Source organism: Mastacembelus armatus, chromosome 17 (genome assembly GCF_900324485.2).
Source record: "Mastacembelus armatus chromosome 17, fMasArm1.2, whole genome shotgun sequence".
Lineage (NCBI taxonomy): Eukaryota > Metazoa > Chordata > Actinopteri > Synbranchiformes > Mastacembelidae > Mastacembelus > Mastacembelus armatus.
Window position 1 is genome coordinate 13,312,791 of NC_046649.1, and position 26,050 is coordinate 13,338,840.

Consider the following 26,050-nt stretch of genomic DNA (forward strand, 5'->3'; position numbering starts at 1 on the left):
TGTAAAGCACTTTGAATTGCCTCTGTTTGAATTGTGCCATCCTGCCTAATGTGATATTTGCTAAAATGACAATGTTGTGCTGAGTTTCATCTGCCCTTGTACTTGTACTCAAGTTATCAGTAATCAGTGCTTCTTCAATTTGCTACAAATCTGGATACAAACTATATGCTGTGAATACAAACTGTTCCAACTCAATACCACAAACTGATCACAGTATCCTTATATACTGTTTTATTAGTTAGTAAACAAAAATGAAATATCAACATACTTACCCAAATAATACCAACAGGAAATGATCCTGTTATTGCAACAATTTAACATTGTGCTTCAATAATGTTGGTGATTTGTGAGAGACAAATTAAATAAAATCTAAAGCTCTGGCTCAAACAACTCCCATAATGCAACTTAATTTGCTGTCAGACTTGGTATTAGTACTGCTTGGTATGTTTGTTTGTTTTTTTTTCAATCCAAGCAGAGATCATCATGACAACATCCATAATTAGGGCTATATGTAAAATACTGATGTGAATAAGTCATACTACACCTGACAATATTACAGGCCTAATGCCAGGAAATTAGTTAACATGAATTATAGAGGAAAGCTACACTGATATTTTTTTCCTTTTCTAAGGAAATAACCATGAATGTTTCACAGCATACTCTTCTGTTGGCTATTAAACATGTCCATATGACAGACTAACAAACACATCTAAACGACCATAGAGATGAAAGACAACTCAACATTATAATCTCCCTCTCCCACAAACACAGGGCAATATCACATAATCAGTCCACAAGAGACAGTCTAAATGACTTCTGTAAGGCCACAGACACAATGGGAAACAGGACAGTAAATCTCACACAGACACACACACGCAAAGCACCCCCCACAGACATGCATGTCCTCATCTTCTGCCTTCGTGACTAAGAAACTTCAAACCTGTAATTTAAGAAATGCTCTGCCAGAGAATGCAATAAATCTTGTAACAGCAAAGGAAGCAAAAAGGGAAAGAAGAGGAGAAAAAAGAAAGAAAGGCATCGGCCATGAGTCAGTTTCCTCCTCCGCTGTGTTCGTGTGTGAGGGTGGGGTGTCTGTGTTAACTGATACAGGATCAAGCTGGGTGGTCCGGGGCCTACACACACACACACACATACACCATTTTTGTATACAAATAAACTTAACCCCCACGCCATTGTGGTCACCCTTCCCATTGCTTTTTCTCTACATCTCTGGTCTTTATAGTGCGCATATATAAACACCCAAACATGTATGAGCCCATGCTTCTCCCGCTCTCCCAAGGTAAACTGAGCTATTGAGTAGTGCTATTAGGAGACAGTAATGATTTGATAATAACCATGGCAAAACACTTACAAAGATCTGAAAAACGCAAAGGAAGAAACAAACACCAACATACTGATAGATGGACTTAAGCAGACCTGTCTTTATTTGGACACAATGTACAAAAAAAGCCTAATGGAAGAGAGTTGAGATCATCAAGCAGCATCTAGGCTTCTGATTGGCCGGTCAGCCAGGTAAATTAGTTGTCCTCTGTGTTTTGCTGCTCTGTGATGGGTTAATAAGGTGACTTCACTAGATCTCCATCAGCTGGTCTGTTCCAACAATTACCTCATTAGTTCTCTCAGCTGGAGAAGAGAAAGAATTGTAAAAATTAATACAGAAAGAAATGATTATTGCAAAGTCAGATATACAAAATTTTAAAAAATTATTATGGTGGTTTGTGCTTTGATTTGAAACCAAAGTTTGAATGGTTCAGAGAAAGTCTAAACTGCATTGTAGTCAAGTGACTGATACAACAAGCTTGATAAGCATATTGTGGACAACACTGTATTTTATGATTTCAAGTAGTATACATAACCCTGTTTTAAACGTGTGTGTACCATGCTATGAATAAAATCAGAAAGAGTGAAAAGGTTCAGTCTTTAGAAGAAACCATGTTCTTTGACATAAATGTCAATGTGTCAATCACAAATAATAAACAGCACTCACTAAGCACATCTTGAAGGTACATCAGCTATGACCGTGCACTTTACTGTGCAATCAGGATCAGAAGATGTTTGCATATTTGATGATAGCAACAAACACACCGTTAAAAAAAAATCATAAACATAAGTCAGCTGACTATAGTCAGCTGTGCAACAAGTAATAATATGTGCAATAAGTAATTCTTTTGGGGATTTCTGCCTTTATAAGTGGGTCACAGAGAGGTGGACAGAAAACACGTGAGACAGAAAGTGGGAAGACCTGTGACAAATGTCTGCAATTGGACTCGAACTGTCACTCATGCACCGTGCTCATGTATATGGTTGCGTCCCTGTAACCAATCGGCTGTGAGCTCGCCTGGTTTATGCTTCAGACATAAAGGACCATATCAGTGACTGCACATTCTATCCCATTAAAAGGTAACATCATGTTTTTGATGCACAAATTAACATTATTTCCAATGTTACTGGATGGCATCTGGGCTTGATTGAAAAGCCTCAATATGTTTTGCCTCTCATCTGAAAGGCTTTTTAAGGTCTAACAAAATCCCTACCGGGCCGTTGGAAAAACCATGACCTGGATGACTTGAATCTCCATAGACATAAATAAACAACAAAATCTTAAAACACACAATGTATTTTGTTAAGAAACACTGCATATGTTCACAAGGAAACTGCACAGAACACCTCTGATTATAAACTGTATGTATATTTTTATGTTCCACACATATTTTCATGTACTGTGTGCATGTTTTGAGAGCTGGCTGCCAAACAGCACTGCTTCTTGGGTTTAGCTATGAAAAAAAAAAAACAAAAAAAACAAAACTTTACAAGCCATGTAGCGTTTGCTGAAAATGTAAAGGCAGCAATGGAATACATCTTATTTCCATATACAATTTGATACCATATTGAAATGAATGGAAAACAAAGGTTGCCTCGGAGCTAGGCAATCAACGTATAAGCAATTTGTAGTTAATGGGCTACAGCATGCATATCCACTGCATGGTCCTTTAATTTATTTGAGATCAGTCCCAGAATCTTCAGTGTGGTAAAACTTGGGTCGCCATGACCGCTGACTGAACTTCTCAAAAATAAATAGATGATGCTTGTAACTAAGTCTGCCAGCATTTTCTTGCTATCTTCCTTAACCCTAACCCTGTTCAGCATGAGGAGAGCAGCCATGACTCCTCCATTCACCCCTCCATCCCAGAGCATCGGTACTGATCCAAAGCAAACGGTGGCAGGGAGTAATGTTCCATTCACACAAGCAGGTTTTAGTGTGAAGGAATCTGTTGCACAGAATGGGTTTATCCTCTGCTCTGTGCGTGAAGAGGAGGACAAATGGAGCATGGGACAGCAGGAAAGGGAAGGAGAGGGAGAGACTGGAGAGAAAGGGAGGAAAGGTTTCTCAATTTGGGCCATGTGATTTGTCAGTAATAAGAGACTTCTTATGACTTAAGACCATGTGTAATTATATATTTCTCTAGCTGGGCCAGTGATAATAGACTCTACAAGGTACAAGTCCCAGTCCTGGTGCTGTTTGGAAAGAACAAATTAATGGCATAAAATAGTCACAAATGCTTATGCACCAGTTCAACAGATGGTATCATCTCTATTGAAGGTTGGTGGATAGTGTGTATTTGTCTGTGTGCCTCTTTATCAATATCTTTCGAATATCAACACCTGACAGACCGGCATGTGTGTACTGTATGTATATATATATGTTTTTGTGTGTGTGTGTGTGTGTGTGTGTGTGTGTGTGTGTATGTGGGTATGTGTGTGTGTGTGGCTAACTGTCAGGGTGGTCCTAAGCTGTGAACAGCCTCAGCAGTAGAGTGGGTGTGTAATGTCTTCAGCAGCCAGCTAGACTGGCAGCGAGAGACAATGCGGTACTTTTTCTTACAGTACGACATAATGTAAAAGGGACAGAGGGCTTAACACGAGTACAGTGGACTACATGAAATAATCTGACTATCGAAAAAAAACTGATCAACTGTGAAAAACTGAATCTAACAAAACCCGAGTCAGAATTATGATTTTTAGCAATGCCAATAATTAAAGGTTACACAACTAAAGAAGACTTAGTATTCTTCATTGCTCTCAATCGCTGATAAATACATTAAAATATTACAATGCTAGAATATATTGAAGATGTTTTTTTGGTTTTAATACCCCATTATTTGCCCATTTTTTTTAATAAACTGAATTTCACTATATACAATGGAACCCATTTAAAACATCTATTGAAGACAAAATAAGGACTGCCACAGAGCAAAAACCAATGGCAGAAAAACATACTATAAAAAGTGTATCTGTGCGTGATGTATAAGACGCAAGACAAGCAAAGAGGGGAACAACTGAGAGATTTAAACTCCAGAGAAACAAAGGCTGGAACTTTGTGTGACTGAACTTTGGCTACACACTGTATGTACCCAGGGGTCCAAGTTTACAGTGTTGGGTAACAATGTTAGCAGCTCAATCCTGTCTAATAGGAAAACTTGGCCAAGAAAGGCTGAAGGTAGATCAGCTCTATTGCAGTTTTCACTCACTAGATGCTCCAAAAAAGTCCCAACTGTTTTCAAACATTTTTAGGTGAATTTAGCTCAAATTCCCACTGTTGTTACTTAGAGCACCCTGTTGTTCACTCAATTAGGCTGCTCAGTTTGGTAGCTGAGCTCTTTCTCTATGTGTGCATGAGAGAGAGAGTGTGTGTGTGTGTGTGTGTGTGTGTGTCTGTGTCGCTGGATGTGGCTGGAGGCTGCTGCTGTTGAATTCCGGGTGGTCCTGTTCTGGCCCTGCTCTCTAACCTCTCCATCAATGTGACAAACACACACAAACACACGCACATATGCACACTCAAACACACATGCAGCAAGCTTTGGGGACGAGAGGATTAAAGAAAAAAAAAATTAGGAAAAAAAAAAAAAGGTCTCTGACAAATCTCTCTATCATACAGACATCAGAATTAAGAAACTTTCATAGATGACTCAAACACCTGGCATTATGGTTGGTGAAATACCAAACAAGACCAATATCTTAAAGTAAGCAAACATGTTCAATTACAGTATTTTGGGGGTTACTTTGAAGTTTGCATGTGTTTATGTTACACTTACCTGCTGGTTCGATCCGTTGTCCGTTTCCCACAAGACAGTATTTAAGGTCTGCTCCTCGGCCGATGACAGCATTACTACAGATCACACTGCCTTGAATATTACACCTGAAAAACACACCCCACATACACAAATTACATTAATCATTCTTGTTTTACTGTTCGTAATTCCCAACCTCAGTGCCAAGACTAATGTGAGGAGTCCCAAAACACTTTCACCTCATACAGACAAAAAACATTCACTGGTTAAAATTTTTATGGCAATTAAAATAATCAACAAATTAAAAGACCAACAGTTGTTAGTTGTAACTGTAATGAACTACAATGCTCCCAACCACCCAATAGTATCCCATTCAATGACCCCTAAACTGTAGGTTACTAATCTGCAGTGCATAAGACAGAGGCTACTTTCTGTTACCAGCAAATAGTTTATGAACTCTTGAGTAATTAAAGATTAATATATTGCCACGATCAGTTTGGTAGGGATGCTTTTTGTTTTTCAGAGCACATTGCAGATTCAAACACATTAGCATTTTGTTTTCTCCTTTGGAGCTTATGTACACACAGACACTCACAGCTAAGAACATTCATACTGGGAGCTGCCCAGTACAACCACAGCCTTCCACTGCTGGATGCTAACCTTCAAAAACCGACAGTAGAGACATTCAGCTCATTTCCCCATCCAGAATCGTCCCACCTGCTTTGAGGAATCAAACCTTTCCAATCAAATGAACTGAATGATACCTCATTAGCATACATATTCAAGAACAGCAGCAGTCTGCAATGTGTGTATGTGCATGTGTTCAAGACATTGTTGGCCCTGTGCTCAAGTTCCACCTGAGCCAAACCGTCACCATAAACTCTTGGAGAGGAGACACAGACAGTCTTGTGTGTCCTGTGTCGACTAACCGTGGAAGGCACGTATGTGTAAGCGTGTGTGTTTCAGTAGCTTGGGGAGCCCGGTGGAGAACACATGTTGGTCTTGCCCAGGCAGTGACGCACGCACACTTGGCCCTGCGCACCTCACACACAGACAGGTTTGTATTGGCCCATTCTATTCAGGTGGTTAGGCCTGGAGGGGGGAAGGAGTGTGTGTCAGTAAATATAATGTGAGTGTGTGTGTAAGCGACTACCCAGGAGGTGATGGTGGTGGTAGTTGGCGATGTGAGATTACAAGATTCAGAGTTTTGTAACATTCGAGAGAGGGAGCGAGAGAGAGACCACCAAAGAAGCTTCGGAGCTGAAACACCACTAATTACTAACACCAGGACTCCTCCTTGCCATGACCCCCCACCTCCCCATCCTCTCTCTCTTTCTCACACACACACACACACACACACACACACACACACACTCACAAACACACGCACGCACACACACACAAACACGACAACCCCCACCTCCTGTGCCAACCCCGCTGTAAAGCTGACCCCTACTATCCCCCTTCCCAAACACGCAGCGCTTTGTCAACAAGCTCTGGTCAGCTCTAAACAAAGAAACCAGAAATGTGAGGGGTTTCTGTGACATGGCCGGGGTCTGCTAATCCCCTCATACTGGCTCTTTCTTTCCTTCTTTCTCCTTCCTTCTTATGTCCTCAAAGAAAGAAAAGAAAGAATTGCAATTTCTTTATTGCGTGCAAGCTTGCTTTCCCCTCGCTTCTTTCTTCTCTTCTCCTGTCTCTCATTCTTTCATGCCTTTGTGCGTGCACCTACATGGACATGATGAGGGTCCCCATGCCGGCTGGCTGGGGTCCCTGAAAGGCTTAAGAAGAGATGGAGAGGACAGAAAGAGAGAGAGGAAGAAGGGAGATGAGAGAGATGGTGTTAAGGCCTTGATGGAAAGAAAAGAGAGGGAGGAGCAAGAAATTGAGATAGAAGAAAGGGAGCCTGTGAATGAGTGCATTAAAATCTGGATTTCAGGCCAAGATGAGTCTCTTTCCACGGAAGATTCTGGCTAAGACACTGAGCAGATCCATCTACATGTTAATTCAACAGTAGCTACTGGCATTCTGTACAAGTTCTCTTTTATTGTAACAAAAGAGTCAACTTCGACAACTTTAACTGTTTGCTACAGCCGATCGTGATGTGAAGAAAACACTGTGTTATTCATGATACATCACTATTTGGAATGTTTTTTTCCCCATCCCAGGTAATATCATAATGTGGCAATTAAAGCCATGTTGCCATGTGCTGCATCGAACCTCTGAGTTTGTTCTACAAAGCTGCAAATTGTTATTCCTTCCTGGTCAAGTGGGTTGATTTTTAAGAATTTTAAACACAGCCTTTGTTTTCTGTTGTAAATTATGTCAAACAACACAAGCAAAAAATTAATTCACATTATAACAAAATTGAGTGGGCAAATAAATCTTCAAATTCGTGAAGATGTAACCACATAATGTTTGGTATGCCCTTAAACCTCACCCTCAACCACTGGTGAGCCAGTCATTACAAACTCATGCTGTACAGCCAAACCAAAAATCCTTTAAACATAACTTCATTTTCTAGTAGTCATCAAAGTTTTCAAAGACACCAAATATGTCATGCTCAATTTTGGAGAGATGTGTACAAAATTCTGTCCAAGGCCTCTGCAATATTTACTTTTCGAGGAATGATGCAGCCAATACAAAAAAAGTCTTCCTTTTGAAAATTGTGTTGTAAATATAATTATCAGCCACAATAAAAGTTAAAGTAGAGTGATAAAAACTGTAGGGAATTATATGTTCTTCCAACATTAAAGCTAATGAAAACGAGAAAATGAGAACAGAGAAGAAGTTCAAAATGTTCAACATGTAAATAGATCCTTAAAATGAAAACAGACTAATTGCGGGCATCTGATTATCTGGTACTGAGAAAATCAGTCAATGAATTGTTTCAGTGCTACTTAACTTTCTAAAAGATTTCATTGAAAATCATTTGGCTGTAGGGAGCACTGATATCAAAGCCCAGTGATAAGAATTTCTATAACTAGTGGGATCCTGGATGTAGTGGCTAAATAAAACATATCGATGTGTGTTTCACTGTACCAGCTCTCTGTTTGGAACTGGTATCTGGCTGGTCGCACACCAATAGATGCATTGTTAAGTCATTCCTCCCTGTTTGACCCCATGGAGCACAGAAAACACAAACTGTTACACCTCCTATCGACAGACACACACTTTCACAAGTTGCCTAATGCCCAAACACAAACACACAATTTCTATTTGAATGCAGGAGCACCTACAAAATTCAACAAAAATATATGCTCTGAATAAAGAACAGGTACACCACTGCTTACAATGATAAATCAGTTTGATACAGGGTGAAAAAGGTGTGTAGTTTTTGGAGATAATGACTAAAACTATCCAAATTTGAACTGAAATCATTGCAAGTATTTCCTGGCAATATGAGTCATTGCTTACTAATCACTGTATTGTTCCATACTGAATGCATGTACTAACTTAACACTTTAAAAGAAGATCAAAACGTTAATTCATAAACATGCCTCGCAGATGAAATTCTTTTTTGGGCTAGGTTAATGTGTTTGCAAAATCACTTCAAAGGACATGTCATCGAGGAGTGTCGGCATGTGTGGGTTTGCAGAGGTGTGTGTTCTCACCCCTCCTCGATAGTAACCCCAGGCATGATGATAGAGTTGGTGACTTTGACCTTCTCTTTTATAATGGTGGAGTTTCCAATAGTAGACCTCTTTATGGAAGTCTTATCTGCTACCTGGCACTGAGCTCCGATCATACTGTCTGATCCCATCTAAAGGCAGAAACACAAACAGAAACTCACATGATGAGGGATATGCAAGGTAACTTAAATCTAAAGAAAAAAGAATCTGACTTGTGGACGGACTATATTGCCCACATATTATACCAACCTGACATCGTTCCGAAATGACAGCAGATGGGTGGACTGCTGGCTCTTCAAGCAGCTTTGGGGCCTAGTATGGAGAAGACAAAAGAAAGGCAGATATGAGAGTAAAAGTCCAGGAAATAATTATTAAATAACTATGATTCATTTGGGCCAATGAGCCAAACATACAATACCAAAATTATGGGTTATACTTACAAATAGAAGCAGCAATGGGTACAAATTTAGGAAAAACGTAAACATAGAGGAAATGAAATATAAGAAATAAATGTACATAATCTGGCATGTTGCCATGCAAAAAACTAATTTCTACCATAAATATTCAACGACACGTACATAATACGTACAGAATAGGAATTTTATAAAAGCTCTTATCCAACTCACCAGTCGGTTTGCCTCTATGTAGGCAGCTAGAGTGCTAACACGGTAGCACAGGCCCTGGTCCATGATGTGAACATAACAGCGCAGCTTTCCTCCATGATAAGCCTCACTCATGTCACCACGATGGTCGTTCCAACAAGAGCGTTCTTGGGCCAGCTGAAGAAGAGGTTCATCCCGTGATGAGATGAGGAGCTCTAGACAACAAACACAGGAAAGTTTCAGTAGCATAAGAAGTTAAAATGATACATACACACTGATTTGGGAGATGCTGGATGCCTGGGGATGGGCAGAATTATTATTTTTTTGTCACCTCATTACAAAAACCACGTTGGGTCACTAAGAGCAGAAACCAAGCCTTCTGTGATGAATGACATCTAGAGGTGTGGTTACAGCACTATGGCTTTGAAATTATCTTGAAATTATCAGTGCAAACACTGACCGTGATCTGTAGAGCCGTCATTTTTTTTCTGGTTCTGATCATCTGCATCGTCTTTGATTTTCTGATTGCTGGTTGTTTTGGAAAACTGCTTCCGCACCAAATACGGTACCAACTCGCCACGGATTGATGAGATGGATCTGTGATTAAAGAAAATAATAGAAATGACAAGACCTAAACATGCCACAAATATGACTCTTCAAGTCACCAGTATCACAGAGAGGTAGGTAGACACTGATTCTAGTTTAATGTGCTTTTACACTGATACCCTCCTTAATAACTACTAGGTGGAGAAGAGGTAAATAGTAAATGAACAAGCAAGAAAATTAGGTTGTAAATAAATTGACAACTTTGCAAGTCAGCTACTTTGAGTATTCACTGGGGGGAAAAAGATCGCTCAGATGATTTATGTGTTTTCTGTGTAGGTGTGGACAATTAAAATGTCAGATCCTGCTGAGGACAGTTAAAACATAAACAGATAAAGCTGAACCATGCTTTCAAGTTTATTTAACCCTGGAGGTATTGTACCGTCTTAATTTAATTCCCTCTTCCTTTAATTGTGCAGTGCTCAGTGTTCCACTTCCACACCCCACATCTCCCTTCACTTGCCCCATCTTACTTTCTTTTAAAGGGAGATTAGAATTTCCATCTGAATGAAAGGAGAAAAACAACAGTTACTCTGTCCATTTCTCCACATGAGCAAGAAACGAAGGAGAAACTGACAGGAGCTGTGAAAGAAAGTCAGTCAACAGCTGAGGAGAAAAATGAGTCATGTAATGAGGGAGATGAATTATGGTGGTGGCAGAGGGTGCATTAGTGACATAATGATGTAAGATTTATATCTGCACCTCTATGACAAATTTCTATGTTCAAGTACCACTTGCCTGAACCAAAAATATTCAGCAGGGGTGACATGAAACATGAAATATAGTTGGAAGATTTGTGTTTTGTAGATTGTTTTAGGTATGGGCTAAAACTATTATAGTGAGAATAAACTCCATTTTAAATAGTTACATTTAGCAAAGTGTAATAACACATTTTCACAATCTACCTTTTAGCCTGGCACCCAACTTTCAACTCATAACTATTCTGCCAAAACGTTGTTCCTAAGATCAAACCCTGGAATGCATCCTGTCCCACAGTTATCAAACATGGTTGAGATTATTGTCAGGAAACAGTTAATGTGCTTTCCTGTATTACGTCTTCAAGCGTGCACAGTGCATAATTTTGTAAGGAAAGGTGAGCTGATATGGCTTCTGCCAAATGTCATCTAGGTGTCAGAAATAGGTCTTTTAAAAATATTTTCAGATAATTTCAGCTGTACATGATTAAAACACAACATTTTTCTTTAAAAAATATCTAACATTTTTAATTGCACCACTTGCACTGCCACATAGCCAATATTAGGTGTCTCTCTGAATAAAACACCATTCAGCTTTTTCCAAAGCTACCACATTGGTATTCTCTCTTTGTGCAAGATAATGAGCAAGCAGCATGTAAATACAAAGCAAATGACTAGAGTGATTTTTTTCAATGCATCTTTGGCCAAGTATGCAGTACACAAAAATCTTCACTAATGTTTTAATTAATTCCCAAAACTTAGCAATAAGTCAGTTTTTCTTATTTTCCTGGCAAGTATGTAGTGTCAAAATGTTACCCTGAATAGTAAAACGTAACTGAACGGCGGCACTGACCACATTTTCTTTGGAAATGACTCACTTGTTTGAACCATGCTAGCCAAACCAAATTCAGAAGTGTGTTCTTTATATTTATGAGGACATTTTTTATTCTCCAGTCTAATTTTATAGAGGAAAGGTTCTGCTTGTAAAATAAGGTGAGCAGGTCTATTTTCCACAAAGACTAAGAGACTAAAAACACTCAAACTGACACTTTTTTGCATATTTTATTGTTAACAAATAATAACAAAAACTTTTCCTTATGTCACCAGTTTTCAGTAGTACTTTTTATGTGAGAGTAACAAATCATGAGGTCTATAGTATGAATCAAACAATAAAGTGACTATGATTACATTGAGTATCATAATGCCATCACTAATACCAGGTTACAGTCTTTCGCATCTTAGGTACACGTTGATATCACACAGATTCTTTCTTTTATTTTTGGATTCTACCTGGTCCAGGCGCCCACAGGCTCCCTGTGACACCGCTTTCTTTAGAGGCTAAAGGCCTTACAGCCTGTCTCAGTGGCATATAGTAAAACAAATTAACACCTCGCTCAAATACCGTGCTAACAGGACCTTTCAGAACCTTGCACACCATGTAGCCATGTAGACATTTGCTACAGATTAAGCAGTGACTGTGACTCCATGTCGATGTGACTGCTGAGGTGTATGCATGCACTTTAACACCACATGCAAGTCATGAAAGTCTGTTAGTTACTACTGCACACACATTTGCTTTATAATGGCAATTTATTAGTAAATTCAGAGCTAAAATTCAGAGTTGGGGTAACTGATCTCTTTATTTACATGTTGATTCATTAGTTAATAGTAAGAAAAATACAAAGAACTCACTTGTTTTCTGTAAGGAAGTCCACTGCAGCTTTTTTCAGACAGTAGAGGTGAGCATCCACTAGACCTGTTTTAATGTGCATTCTGGGATGTCTGCAGGTGAGAGGTCAAAACAGGAGACGGAAAGAGAGAGTTAAGTCATCCTATTTTGAAAATACTCACACAACGTTAATAAAAGATTTCTCAGTACATTCTATGTGACACATATCAAAATGTCTGATGCACTTAAAAAACATTTCGTGAGATTATGCATCTGCGGGTCCCACCACATGCACAATTTTATGACAAACAGCTTAACCCTGGTTGCTACTTGGAGGACAATCTGCTTTGATTCTTCTCATCACCTGCTGTTTTTATGCTTTTTGCTTGTTTCTCATTTACTGAAACTGCTAATCTACCTCATCTTTGTACACTAGACAGGAACATTTGATAAAAACCAGACACAGACTTACGTAAAAGTCAAAGAATAGTGACATCTGTCTATTGTCCTCTGTCAGCTACTGTAGATGTGGCCCTACAGAGCCGCTGCAATGAGGCAGGCGACAGTGAGACAGGTTTATGTGGACTGGAGGGCCACAAGCACACAGACACACAGTCAGCCACTCATGCATTCACTCGTTCACACACAGACACACAGTGGTCTGAGTTTCCAGATGTGACATTTATGAAGCGAGAGCCAAAGAAAACCATTTCATCCTTGAGGTTTCAGTCAACAAACCTACCTTCACCACTTAATCCTCTCTGACTACCTGTCCTCCCCCTCTTCTTTCCTTTCAATAATTAAATAATAAAAACCGTGGGCAGCATTGTTTATAAAACATACCAGTGCTTCTACGTTTTACCCAGATTACTACAATAAACATATACTTTGTTACTGCTGATCATTTTTCAAAGCATGCTGCTGTGCTTCTGATTATTAAAGTTGTAAAATGAGATGCATTTAAAGTCTGTGTCTCATTACCACAACTCTGACAAAATTAAAAGCAGACATGATGTTGACTGGCTTATTATTCCACAAAATAATAATCAGTCAAAAAAAAAAAAAAAAACGAGAAACTCACTGGTGCCTGGAAAACAAAATTTCAAATTCCATATTATGTACAGTCAATCTGAACTGTAGCAAAAATTAAAATTTACAAAACATTTCTTCCTCACCACTAGGGACCAATGCTAAAAGTGGGAGTCACCACTTCTGGTTGGCAGTTACTGTTGCCAACCAGAAATTAACAATGTAAATGAAAAAAATATATGCTATTCAGGGTCATGGGGGGCTGCAGCCAAAGCCAGCTAACATTAGACAAGAGGTGGGGTACACACTGGAAAGATCACTGGGAGTACATTAACATGGACGTACAACTGGGATATTGTAAGTGGCATGGGACTGAATGAAAAGTGAATGATGACAGGCAGTGCACAGCATTTGATAAAAATCAACATTCAGCTTTCTCTAACTCTCCTCTACTCATTTGTTTCTTCTGTCTTTCATCAAAAACTGATTTTTACAATTTTCCAGCATTTCCTCTCCCCTCCCTTCAGCCCTCTCCCTTTCTTCGCTGGACTGCAGTATAACTAGAGGGACTCAGGAGGGTTGCTTCGTCAAACATATTTTACAACCAGATGCTGAAAGCCATAAATCTAATTGTGTGTGTGTGTGTTTGGGTTAAGGTATTTAATTCAAAAACATAAAACATGTTTGTGTGTACACACATATGCTCTGTGGGTGTTTGTCACATGTATTTATTTAAGCAACATTTCCCAGGTGTGAGGCTGTGTGTGTGTGTATCATGGGCCTAAAGTGGAATTTATGGGAACACCCAGCAGGTGACATAAATGTTTGGCACATTGGGGTGGGCAGGAGAGAAAACCAGAGATTTCTAGGTTGCAGCAAGGTGTGTGGTGTGAGTGAGTGAATGAATGAGAGAGGGGAAAAAAAAAATTGAATAATCATTTGGTCAACAAAATGTTTGAAAACACGCAACAGGTGCCTATTACAATTTGCTAAAACGTCTTCAAAACTTTCACTGAAATTCTTATTAAATTTTTGTTCTCAGGTTCAAAACAATACAACAATAAATAAGCCACATTAAAAAACAAAATAAAAAAAATAAAATGGGAGAAAACTTAAAATACATGTGTTAAAATGTACCACACTATTCAAGAACACTATTGTCCAGGTTATAAAATTTTGTTATTCTTATAAAGCCAAATATCCAGGCCATCTTCATCTTCACCCCTAAAATAACTGTGCCAAACAAACAATGATCCAATGTCTTTATTTTTAAAATAGGGAGGTATTCATACTGACTTTTTGAAACCTAAAATGTTCTTTTCAAGTTTCTAGCCCTTCTGATTTAAAATGAGCACATACTATTTTATTAGGTTACAGTTTTTTTGCAGATTCCAACTAGGAAACATCTTTCTTACACATTTCTCAAGCAAGAGTAAACATCTTGGCTTTCCCAACAGTGGCATCATGTGATTTCTGGTGTTGTAGAGCTCAGTGTCAAAGGGAACAGGAATTTAGTGCCTCTGTAGGCAAGTATGACTCAACCCATGGATTAATGGGTGACTACTAAAGTACCACTAAAGTCCTCAGTGGGAGAGGGGAGGCACACCTCCCTCTCAAACACACACAAACACACATGGCATAGTCTTAGTTAGTTAGTACTAAAACCCCATGGCAGACAATGACTCAGATCCAGCAAAATGACTGTTAATACGCTTATTATTCAGGTTTCCACTACAATGTTAACCAGGCTGAAGGGCTTATGGCATTTTTAGGGCAATGGACGATTGCTGCCAAAATAAAATGTGTGTGATTTCTTTAAAATGCCAGTCAAATGGATGTTTTTTTTTTAAATGAACTTTCACACATTTTAACCTGTGTTTAGGCCAAACTGCACATAGATAATATGAAGTTATGCTACTCTTACACTTGACATAAAACTGCACATTTTGTATGTGAGATCATGTTGAGTTAGACTTATTTTCATTATGAATTACCAGTAATCCCAGAAATAATAAATTACAATATAAAATGTCAAAAAAAAAAAAGAATAATAGCACAGAGAAATTTTCTAGAGCCCAAGGCTGCATATCCAACCAGCATTTTTGTCAAACAAAAAGTTCAATTAACAAAAATGAAAAGCAGCAACGAACATTGTGAACAAAAAAATAGAGGCTTAGGAGGAAAGAGAGAAATGAAAGCCAGGTTACCAAATATTCAAGCACTTACCTTTTAACATTCAAGCCAGAGTCATTCCGTCCTGTATATAATGATTGCTAACGTATCTTTTCATGGACTCTATCTATACAATAAACATAGACATAAGTAATCCCAAAAAAAAAAAAAAATCCCAAATGTGTTACATTATTGTATCACTTCCCTGTTTTAATTTGGCTATAGCTGTTATTTAATTTTTGGAAGGTATGCCATGTGGCATTTGTGTTCACTGGCTTTTAGTCCTACTACTTTATCACATCATTGCTAACAGATGTAAAGAAGTTCCTGGTCCAGTAGCTTAAAGGTCATTACAGTGAAGATATACTACACACAAATGTGATCCAAGCTTGCTCAGCTGCTCTGCCTGGCTCTGTTTTTGATGATTTCAAAACCATGTATGCAACAATTTTTCTATGTCAATAAGGATCCTTGCCGCTAAAAAGGGAAAAATATGGATTTCATTTTGTGACACTACTAAACTTTGTTTTTTCTGTTGATGATCCAGCTCATGATCCAACAACTGTAATTTTGAATCAGCCTATTTATGCACAATCAACCACTTCTCCTAGCATGTGTTCAAGTGACTCTGACAAGTCAAACAGTACTGTGCAGGGCCAGGTACTGATGGCATCCTTTCACACTGTTTCAAGCTATTCCCATGTCAGACAATCTGATACGTGCACAATGTGTTGAAATAACACACTTAAACTATGCAGAAGCCACAGAGAGAAAGATGATAAAAGGACTAAGGTTAAACAAGGATGGAAAGACAAAAAAAAAATGCATGGTTGTACAGAATAAAGGACAAATAGCTAAAAGGATGAAACAGAAACACTTTTGCTAAAAGAGACTCATTTTTCAAAGAATTGTGTCCAAAAACATATGTGAGGATTTCAAGTATTTACTACCTCTCCAGAAGAAAAAGAAAAACTTTTAACTGAGATATCATTAAAATAGTACGTAATACTTTCATGTGCTGTGACCATTGTGGTATTACGCAACTAGTCAGTGTTCACATTTAAAATACAGAACACAAAGGAAGGAGCCTGTACTGTCTGTTAAGGTATAGTATGTGCAGTGACAGTGAAATTTGACTGGATAGTACTGATGTGCAAAACAATCAAATGCTGTAGAGAGGAAAAAAAAATAAAAATCTGGAATTAGTTCTGTTGTTACCTTGGGTAATACATAACACACGTTGAGAGATTTTGTAAATATGTTTTTGTGTGGTTGTGTGATGTGTGTATATAAATGATCAGATGTGATTTAAAGGTTATAAGTCTTTCAATGGTAGTCATAAATGTTTAGCTGTGGGCTCAATGCGTTTCCATAACACAGTGACAACTTGAGAGTGTTTTCTCTCCATCAGTGTCTGCCTCGAGGTTGAGTGTTTCTGTGTGTCTTCATTTAAGCATTTCTATGCATGTGAAAAGGGTAGAATGTGTGTATATATATATCTATATATATATATGTATATATAGATATATATACATATATATATGTATGTATGTGTGGCTCATGAGCTCCTTGTATAGGGAAGCATGCAAGCAGCTGCTCTGGCCCCCCTCTTATTGGGCAGAATTTACAGTGGCTTTGGCTCCATGAAGTATTTACGAGCTCCCAAAACACCCGCTCTCACACATACATGCATTTTAGGACTCAAAAACCTACCTAGAGTACTCTTCCTGTAACAAAAATCCCACATATCCACCACAGAACCTTCAGCCCAAAACACATTGACTCGGATTATATACCCGAACATCTGCTCTGGCAAGACTAAGAATCTACAGATGCACAGAACATATTTACCATCAGTCAAACCCCAAAACACTCAAATACACAGTGGGTTGAGAACCTGCAACAGAAAATTGCACAGGTTCATCAACTTACAGAATAAACAATTATCGACAGCCAATGTGCCGTCAAGCAAAAAACAAGTCAAGCTTTATGTTTAGACATAATAAAGCTCTACCATAAAAAGTAGTGTTGCTAAAACATTACACACATCCATTTACCTGAGCTTGAAAAGGCATCATTACATTTAAAGTAGTCAAAAGTTTTGAGATTTAGCTGCTCATTTTATTACTTACTTCCTCATGACGGACTTCCTTATTGACAGCCCATCTTCCAGGTCTGCTTCATTGGCCATGAACAACAGTCTTTTCCCTGACTGATCCACGCCAACAAAGTCTCTCTGCTCAGCTAAAGACAAAATAAAGATGAATTAGTCACACAGGTAAGGATTTTACCAGTTTCCTTGCACCTTTATGAGAAAGCATGTTGCATGAGTGTCATCACACATCTCTTCTTGTCTCAGAATTACACCATCCATGTAACACTTTTTGTATAAAAATGGTCTCATCTCCTGATTTTTTTTTTCCTGTTACCTGTTTTTTTCTTGCCCTTCTGGCCTGGGACCGTCTCTGTGAATTCATGGGCTTTACTCATTAGCATGGCCAATGTTGCATTATGGGCTCTGAACAGATCAACCACTTCGTGAAGCGCCACGTCCGTTATCAGGTCACAACTCACCACCAGGACATCCGTCTGGTGAGTGAGGTTGAAAACAGAAAGAGAGTAAACTGTTTTGATTTTAAAGCTGTTTAAAACATAAAATACAGACACACAGATACATACAAGAGACATTTACTGGCATTTATAAATGATGTTTATAGAGGGAGTCTACAGCATGCATGTACACTATACATAACAATGGGGTCAGTGGTCAACATGGACACCTCAAGAGTGCTTGGACTGTGTTGCAGCACAAACTGGCTCACTGAAAGAGAGAGAATGAAGGAATAACACTCTTGACACCAAGCTCTTCCAAGTTTGCCCATGCCTGTACATAAGCCAAGCCAATACACATACTTGCAAAGCCTGTATTTAAGTCACTTAAACATTGATGACAGTTAATTATAAATGCTTCTTAGTTTCATCTTTGTTTTTTTTTAAGAATGTGTCTGTTTCTTCTCTGCTGGCCTAGTTTGGCTGTTTAATAGGGGGCTTTATTTCAAAATGTTGAGTAAGAGTTGCCTTATCCTTTGAATGAATAAATATCACTAAAACTAAGTCAGTCCAATATGACAGCATTAAATCCTCTGTCTTTACAAAAGTAATAAATAATTTTGATTTTTCACTTGTTTAGCGATTCAAGTTTCTAATAATTTAATAAGGTGTATTTTTGCTGTTATTGAACTGTACTGTGTTACTGACAAGTGTTACATATTCTATTCTCTTGTCAGGTGACATATTTAATGTGTTTACTTGTAAGTGCTGTGAATGCCCAAAATGTGCCTTATACATGTTTGTTAAAAAGAAACTATCCATTGGTTGTAAAGGGCAGGGAAGTAATATTCTTTCAGTATTTTACCTTCTGTTAAGCCAGTTTAAACTTTTGTCTAAAAATATGTAAAATACTGTTGGTTTAAACTGTGTATCAATACATTGCTTTTAAATTCCACTCCAGCCCATAACAAGGAGCACAAAATCCAAATCAGTTACTTTAACTGGTCTCAACTGAATGTAGCTTGTCTGCATGTGTTTACATGTGGGTATGCCCACATCTCTCTATCTGTGTGTGGTATCCATCTGTCTGTCCAGTGATGAAGGCTGTCAACATAGGGACTAAGCCCACCATTAGCACTGGCCGCCTTAATGACAGAGACATCTTTACCCTGTCTGTTGCAGAGGGAAGAAGGAATACAAGGAGCGAGCGAGAGAGGAGAGGGGCAGCATTAAAGGAGGAAGAAAAACACATGGGGAAAGACTTGACAACTATCGTCAACAGAACAGAAAGAAAAAGCAGAATAAAATGGAAGTATTCAAAAATAAACTAATGATAAACAATATCACAATATGAATAAACCCTCCAGAAACTCCAGTGTCGCACTAACATCCTTTCCCCCTCTTTTTTCTAAGTTTGTATTTAATAACAATACAATTATGGAGAAAATAGGGGTTAACCTGAAACACACTTTAAACTGCTTTTGCAAAATTTGGGAAAAATGTGGTATTAATAATGACCCCTGTGTTTCAACATTGAGGTGTTGAACAGAGTTCTATGTGTGTTTGAGTGTGTGTTGAAGTGGCAATATCATTAGGGTCAAGGGTCGTGTAGTTGACCTAGAGGTAACTTTAAGCATAACCTGGTCTGGACCTGGCGACAGGAAGCTGCCACAGCAAAGCTGGAAGTGTCTGCAAGAGATCTACTGACACTGAGACTCTGAGGCCTTTCAACTCTCTTCTGCCTCTATCACACACAGGCAAGTGTGCACACATGTTCAAAAACAGCACACACAAGTTTGCATGTGCAGACATGCACACACACATACACACACAAAAACAAGCGCCTGCACAATCCCACACACAGGCAAACACTCAGGCGATAGCAGAGTGGAGTCAGCTGGAGAGACAGACACACTTTGGCCTTTCAGCAGCAAGGATCTCTGGACAGGTCAGGACCACACACACTGACACACACAGGCACAACCACAGACACACACACTTGCCTCAGGGGTAACTGACTTCAATCAGAATTTAATGCATACACAATCAGTTTAATGACATACGGAAACTTTCTACGCAAGGTGGCTTTATTTGTTTTTGAGAAACCCTAGTCTTTTTTACTATCTCTAAATAATGTATTAGATTAGGGACTGCATGTCTATTTGTTTCAATCAACATGGTAGTTGTCTTCCTGTTACTAAGAATTGTGAGGGGTGCAAGAACTTCATTCCACCCAAATATTTGCATTTGCCATGAGAACTTGATTACTGACTATGAAACCTTGACTAGTTTGTTCACCAGACAGACAGACTATAAGACTCCAATCAAACATTGGCCATGAATTTAAAACTTTAAGGGCTAGTTTTAACATGGGCTGTAATAGGAAGGAGGAACGAAGTTGGACAAGGTACAGTGGTTAAAAGACAAAAAAAAAAAAAGCCTACTTTAAGTATGTTTGCTGTGCCCTTCTCCTGAAAAGCCTCAGCCCAATCTCTCACTCTGTTCTCCCTCTTCACCTTTTATTATATGGCTTACAGGTCAACTAGCATATGTAGACCAGAGCTCAATGTTTGAATCAGCAATTCCAATGTATATATAGTTCTTTTAGCTTGTGTACACCCATTCTGCCATGTGATTAAGCCTGAATGATAATACAAATGTCAAAGAGGCTTTGAGCATACAAAGCAAAAAGTGCATATAAAGCCCTCCTTTCACAAGTTTGGCTTACTGTGAAAGAACTAAGCAATAACCAGGCATATCCGTCCACTTTTGTGTAACATCACTGTTTGAAGAGTGAACAAAATAAAATATGCTGTTTGTAATCTCTCTTTTCTTTAATCAAAAGAAATGACCTACTCTGCTCACCCATAGTGTAGACTGATTCCTGTAAGTATTTTGTTTGATAGGTTACACCAAATCCCCTCATTGGATGGTGTTTGTGCAAAATGATGACTGAGTGTGTGTGTATACTGTACTCATGCATCAGTTTGACAGTTTGAGTGATCTCTGTGCTGGGATTTGGCAGGCCATGGTTACGGTTCTTCACTCATCACTCTTCAGTATGTGTGTGTGTGTGTAACTCAATGCCTCTAATCTAGCTGGCTGCTCAAAGGATTAGGGACTCAACTACTCTCAATAGGAGCATGCTGGAGCTAGTCCTGTATGTGTGTGTGGATATACTATGTACTCTATTAAAAAGAAAACTCTTGAGCAAAGAGAATAATAGCAAGCTGTACAGACCTATTCAAATGCCAGAGGAAAAAACATTAAACTCACTTGTCACAACAAATTTGGGATTTGAAGTGTCTGTGAAACGAACTGATTTTGCTGTGAAGAAGGTTATGAGCTGCAATGGCAAGACAGTTATGTCTTCAAAAATATATTTCTTTTTGTACACGCCGAAGTCTATGACATTCATTTTTAGTCTTTTAATCATGATACACTTCAAAATTGACATGTCAGTCACAACTAATTCCTGACTCAATTAAGATGATTGATGATTAACTTATAATTATTGAGATTTGCCAAGTTAATTTTTCCATATTAGCATCACAGCTGTGTGTGCTTATGATTTCTGATACATTGAAAATTATTTTAGAATTGTACAAGACAGTAATTGAGTCCGTTCACAGACAATTGTTGAGAACCCAGATGAGGACACGTTACCTTCACCATATAAATTACGGTTCTCGAAGAAATGAGCAAAACTAAGCCAACTACATGGCAATCATTAAACGTCAAACAATAAACAAGACCAATTGCTACAGAAATATATCAACAGTTCTAAGCTACAGAGTCTTGTTAAAACATGCCTTCATGGTCACAGGAGGCCAGTCAGAACCATGGCATAAACAAGTGGGGCGACATATACCCTTACATGCCCAAACACAAATGTTGCACAGATGTGCATGACTGTAGGATGAGAATAAATGGTGCAGTAGGTAAACTGGCAACACCAGGAGTTTGAGTCTTTACCATGACCTCATTTGTTTAAAAGGAATTGGTTGAAGGGCAGGATGGAGGGATCAGCAGTGAAAATACAGAGGGGGTCTGGAAAGTGGGGTTGGGGGTCATGAATACCAAGTCAGCATGTGTAAATGTGTGTGCCTGTGCATGTTTGCATGTATTTAAAAAGAATGAAATGAGGCACTTCAGCAGCCTTGGCCATGCATGGGGGAAAAAGACACAGATCAGTGGTCACCCAGCAGTACACACATTAGCCTTAACCTCCATCACAATCTTTGGGATTTTTCTTCTCTACCTCCAACCTTTCTGCAGTAGTTTTAATATGGAGTAGACAGTCTCAGGAAAACATATTCTTTAATTACAAAACACTGACTTATAAAACACTAGTAACTGGTACTGGGCGTATTATGTTGTTTTCCCAGCCACATAATAAAGCTATACTCCAGTGCTGCAAATTATCTAGGTTAATTTGCTTATATTAAGGTTGTAATACATCAATATATATCAATTAACAACACTGAAATATCACAATTTAAAGAAACAACATCTTTTATTTAATGAATTGATTATGAAGACCAATCAACCCCCACTCAAAAACAGAAAAAATATACCTTGATCTTTGGCTGGATGTGTCTGAGAGCATCTGCAGTGCCCATGTCTCCGTCTTCTTGAATACAAACTACATCTAGCTTCATCTTCACATCCAGCTTCATTTTAGGGTCTGTGCTCATCATCTTCTGGACGTCTTTGGTCGTGATCACTATCACCTCTGAAAGTTACAGTTCACAGTAAGAAGGTATAGGAAGCCACATGCAGAACTGCAAAACAATGCTAAAAAAAAACAAAAAAAAACTGCTTTCTAAAACAATTTTCAGGTTCTTTAAAGTTAACACAATCTACTTCTTGTCAATAAAGTTATATATGAATGCAACCAAAATTATCATTTTAGCATTAAAATCCTTATGTCTTCGAGAAGAAATACCATGTTGCCCACTACAGTCTTCTGACAACAATACTCTGCTTCTAATTCAAAGCTGTAATGATGGATTTGACATTTTAAAAACTATAGATCTCTATTTTCACATGAAAAAAGAATAATCAAACAGGCTTTTTCCTTCATGATTTGATGACTGAACAAGATCATCAGAACTTTCTGTTCCAGGTGAATCTAGGTCTCTATGCTCTTCCTTCTACAAAGCTGGTAAGAATATGCAAGCAAAGCGTAATAAGTGCAAAGATGACCGCCAGTCAACACAGTAAATCTATGACTACTATATGCCCTGAACATCAAATTAAGCAAAGACAACTGCGCCACTTTTTTATTAAATTTGTAATAACATTACTAGTCTAGTTTATGAATTTAAACCATTGCACGGTCTGTCTGGTTTAATTAGCCTTTTCTGTCTAAACTGCTTTGTACTGGGCATTTATTTGATCTAGCTGTGACAGTCTAGTAAAACCAAATTGCAGAGCTTTGGTTAGTTGAGTACACACAGTAAACTACTCGCCACACAAGATGATTATGCATAGAAAGCTAGTTTTATTTAGGCTAGTGAGGGCCTTCAGGCTTTTCTAATGAACAGGCCTGTTTGCTGGCAAGAACAGCATACTGTAACAAATCCCTTTATAAGCCCAGAGGTACTGGACCCACTGCATACTGCAGCACAAGAGTCAAAAATCTGGACTGTAAATCTAGCCAGGAAATGTAGATCTGAAAATGGCTGATGATCTGCTGACAAGCTGATGAAAGTACAACTAGGAAACGCAGCACAACTGTAAACCTGATTTGAATTATGCAGGAAAAGGGGCAACTCATTGTTGCTGGGGGTAATTTAGAACCATGGCTGGAGTAATGAATTACAATAGGTCTTATTAAAATGTAAGAGCTTCAGAAAAATTGTAGTACTTTTTTTTTTTTTTTTAATTTCCTTTTTTCTTCAGAATGTTTTAATATCTGTGATGACATACATACTTGCTGATAACTGCACTTCAGGTTAGATGCTAACTGCATTTCATTGCCTTGTACTTGTACATGTGTAACAACAATAACGTTAAATCTAATCTATGATAATCTTAATTCAATTAAAATACCCTGAATTGGAGTTGTCTCTCATCTAGTTGGAAAGCAGCATTGTCCTTAGATCTCTAATATCTATAATACTAAAAAAAACACACCTTTACTCTGAAGAGACATGTTCCTCTGTTTCCCTATTATCAATAGTTTACACACTGAGATTTTCAAAAAAAGCCACAATTCATATTTGTCATAGCTTAGGTGTGGGCAGATCCTTGTCAGGTGGTCAGATCAGAATTGATGGGTTTGTTTTTAATGTCTTGTTCCTTTGCATGTTGCTTGTCCTAATTATTCAATGTCCACACTTCACAGAACGAGAGCAACAACTTTGAGCCAGAATTGGGTCAATGGAATGACAGGATGTTTCAGATTTGTTGGACATATTGTTCTGCATACTGAGTATTTTTTGTAGAGTGAAATTTTTAAATCATCCTTTGGTATCATGAAAAGTTAAATAATATTAGTTATGAATTTTGGTAGCAGTCGTGAGTAATTGTGTCAGGATTAGCGGTGATAAATGACTAGAAATACATTTATAATGATAAATCAAGCTCTCACCTTCAAAACCCACCCTCTCCAACAGGTTAAGTGGATACCACATGAGGGGCTTGTTGCCAACAGGCAGGAAAGGTTTGGGGGTGTTGTACGTCAGATCAGTCATACGAGAACCACCACCAGCCGCCATCAACACCGCCTGGAACTCCATGATATCTGCAGGAGACAGCTGCGAGAGAGGGGCAAACAAAACAAAGGGAGCCAGAGGGTTAAATTAATTTAAAAAAAAATTATAACAGTTTCATTGAAAACAAACCACATCTCAGATTATTACACATCAAAGTGTTCACATGCGTACATGTGGACAAGATTCACACAGACACCTGATTAGAAACTTTTGTGAATTTGTGTGCATATTGTGCTTTAGCTCATTAACTGCTAATGTTGGTAAGTGGCCCTGCAAGACTGCAATGCCAAACCTCTGACAAAACAAGATATTTCAATATGCTGCTTTCATAAGTGGGGAGCTGATCACATTCAGCCCTACTGAGAGCACATAACACACCAGGGGAAAAGCACGTGATGCAACTGCTGTTAATAAATTCAAGGACCTTCATTGTGACAGGTTAAAAAAAACAAAAAAACAATGATACTAAATGACTAAATATATGTGCACTTGCTCTCCTTTGATGAACACAGAAACTGAATGAATACAGTTAGCGCTGCCTGATTTGGATGTAGTACCTCTTTAAATTTGTCAATAGTAAAGGAACTCTCGTATTTGCTTATCTCGATGTTTTTGTTTTCTAAACTTTCCTTATTGAAATGTTAAAAACACAACACAACATGATCTCACCGCAATCTGTGTTTCTGCCAACACTAAGTTACTGTTAAAGAGTGAACTGAGCAGGTGAGACACACAGACTCACACCAGACTTTACAAACAAGCAAAGTTTCGCAGGTTATCAGGCACATTTGAGTCGTGTATCACTTCTTTCTAACGTTACATCTCTTTATCAACACAGTGACGTTAAGTTACGCGACCAAGGTTAGCAGCACACCGGGCAAGGCTAACGCAATCCACATGGCAGCCTGACATTAACAGTAAAGTCAATTAATCAAATACTCATATATATATATAAATATGAATCTAAATGTACCTGTCAGGGTGTCCTTGGTCCCTGTTGACGAGCTACCACTGTAAATGACAGCGGCGGCAGACGCATGTAAGTTAGTTGCTTTCACTGTTGTTAGCACTTGGCTAACGGTTAGCACGGAGCAGCAAATGATACTGCTGCGTCAAAGACAGCTCCAAAGCAGCCGGACACGTCCTTTGATAAGAAAAGACCCATTCACAAGAGTGGGAGTGGCAATAGTTAAAATTACCTGCAAAAGTTTTCGACAGGGTTTAGATTTAAGAAGCTAAAAGCTAGCATTGTATGATGACACCTGGGGACTTTCAATGAAATACTT

At 38.5% G+C, this 26,050-nt stretch overlaps 1 protein-coding gene across 2 annotated transcripts; it reads right to left on the reverse strand.

The window, feature by feature from the left end:
* Positions 1 to 1,412: 1,412 nt before the first annotated feature.
* eif2b3 (eukaryotic translation initiation factor 2B, subunit 3 gamma) lies at positions 1,413 to 26,050 on the reverse strand. Of its 2 annotated transcripts, XM_026314122.1 has the most exons (13): positions 25,964 to 26,046; positions 25,738 to 25,775; positions 24,641 to 24,806; positions 22,620 to 22,777; positions 17,922 to 18,081; positions 17,625 to 17,736; positions 12,315 to 12,404; positions 9,785 to 9,921; positions 9,349 to 9,539; positions 8,972 to 9,034; positions 8,705 to 8,853; positions 5,115 to 5,218; positions 1,413 to 1,644 (listed from the first exon to the last, which is right to left on the reverse strand). In XM_026314122.1, exons 3-13 carry the CDS (start codon positions 24,786 to 24,788, stop codon positions 1,592 to 1,594), a joined length of 1,365 nt encoding a protein of 454 aa, XP_026169907.1. In that variant the 5' UTR covers positions 24,789 to 24,806; positions 25,738 to 25,775; positions 25,964 to 26,046; the 3' UTR covers positions 1,413 to 1,591. The 2 variants fall into 2 exon arrangements, with proteins under 2 accessions (XP_026169907.1, XP_026169909.1); XM_026314124.1 differs by lacking the exon at positions 25,738 to 25,775 and having other exon boundaries at positions 25,964 to 26,050.

Bases quoted from the DNA above. Each gene is read 5' to 3' on its own strand.
- eif2b3 (XM_026314124.1), bottom strand. From the start codon at position 24,788: ATGGAGTTCCAGGCGGTGTTGATGGCGGCTGGTGGTGGTTCTCGTATG. The intron at 22,778-24,640 runs GTGAGAGCTTGA...TGTAACTTTCAG, and splicing joins GGAGAGGGTGGGTTTTGAAG to AGGTGATAGTGATCACGACC. The intron at 18,082-22,619 runs GTATATTTTTTC...CTCACTCACCAG, and splicing joins ACATCCAGCCAAAGATCAAG to ACGGATGTCCTGGTGGTGAG.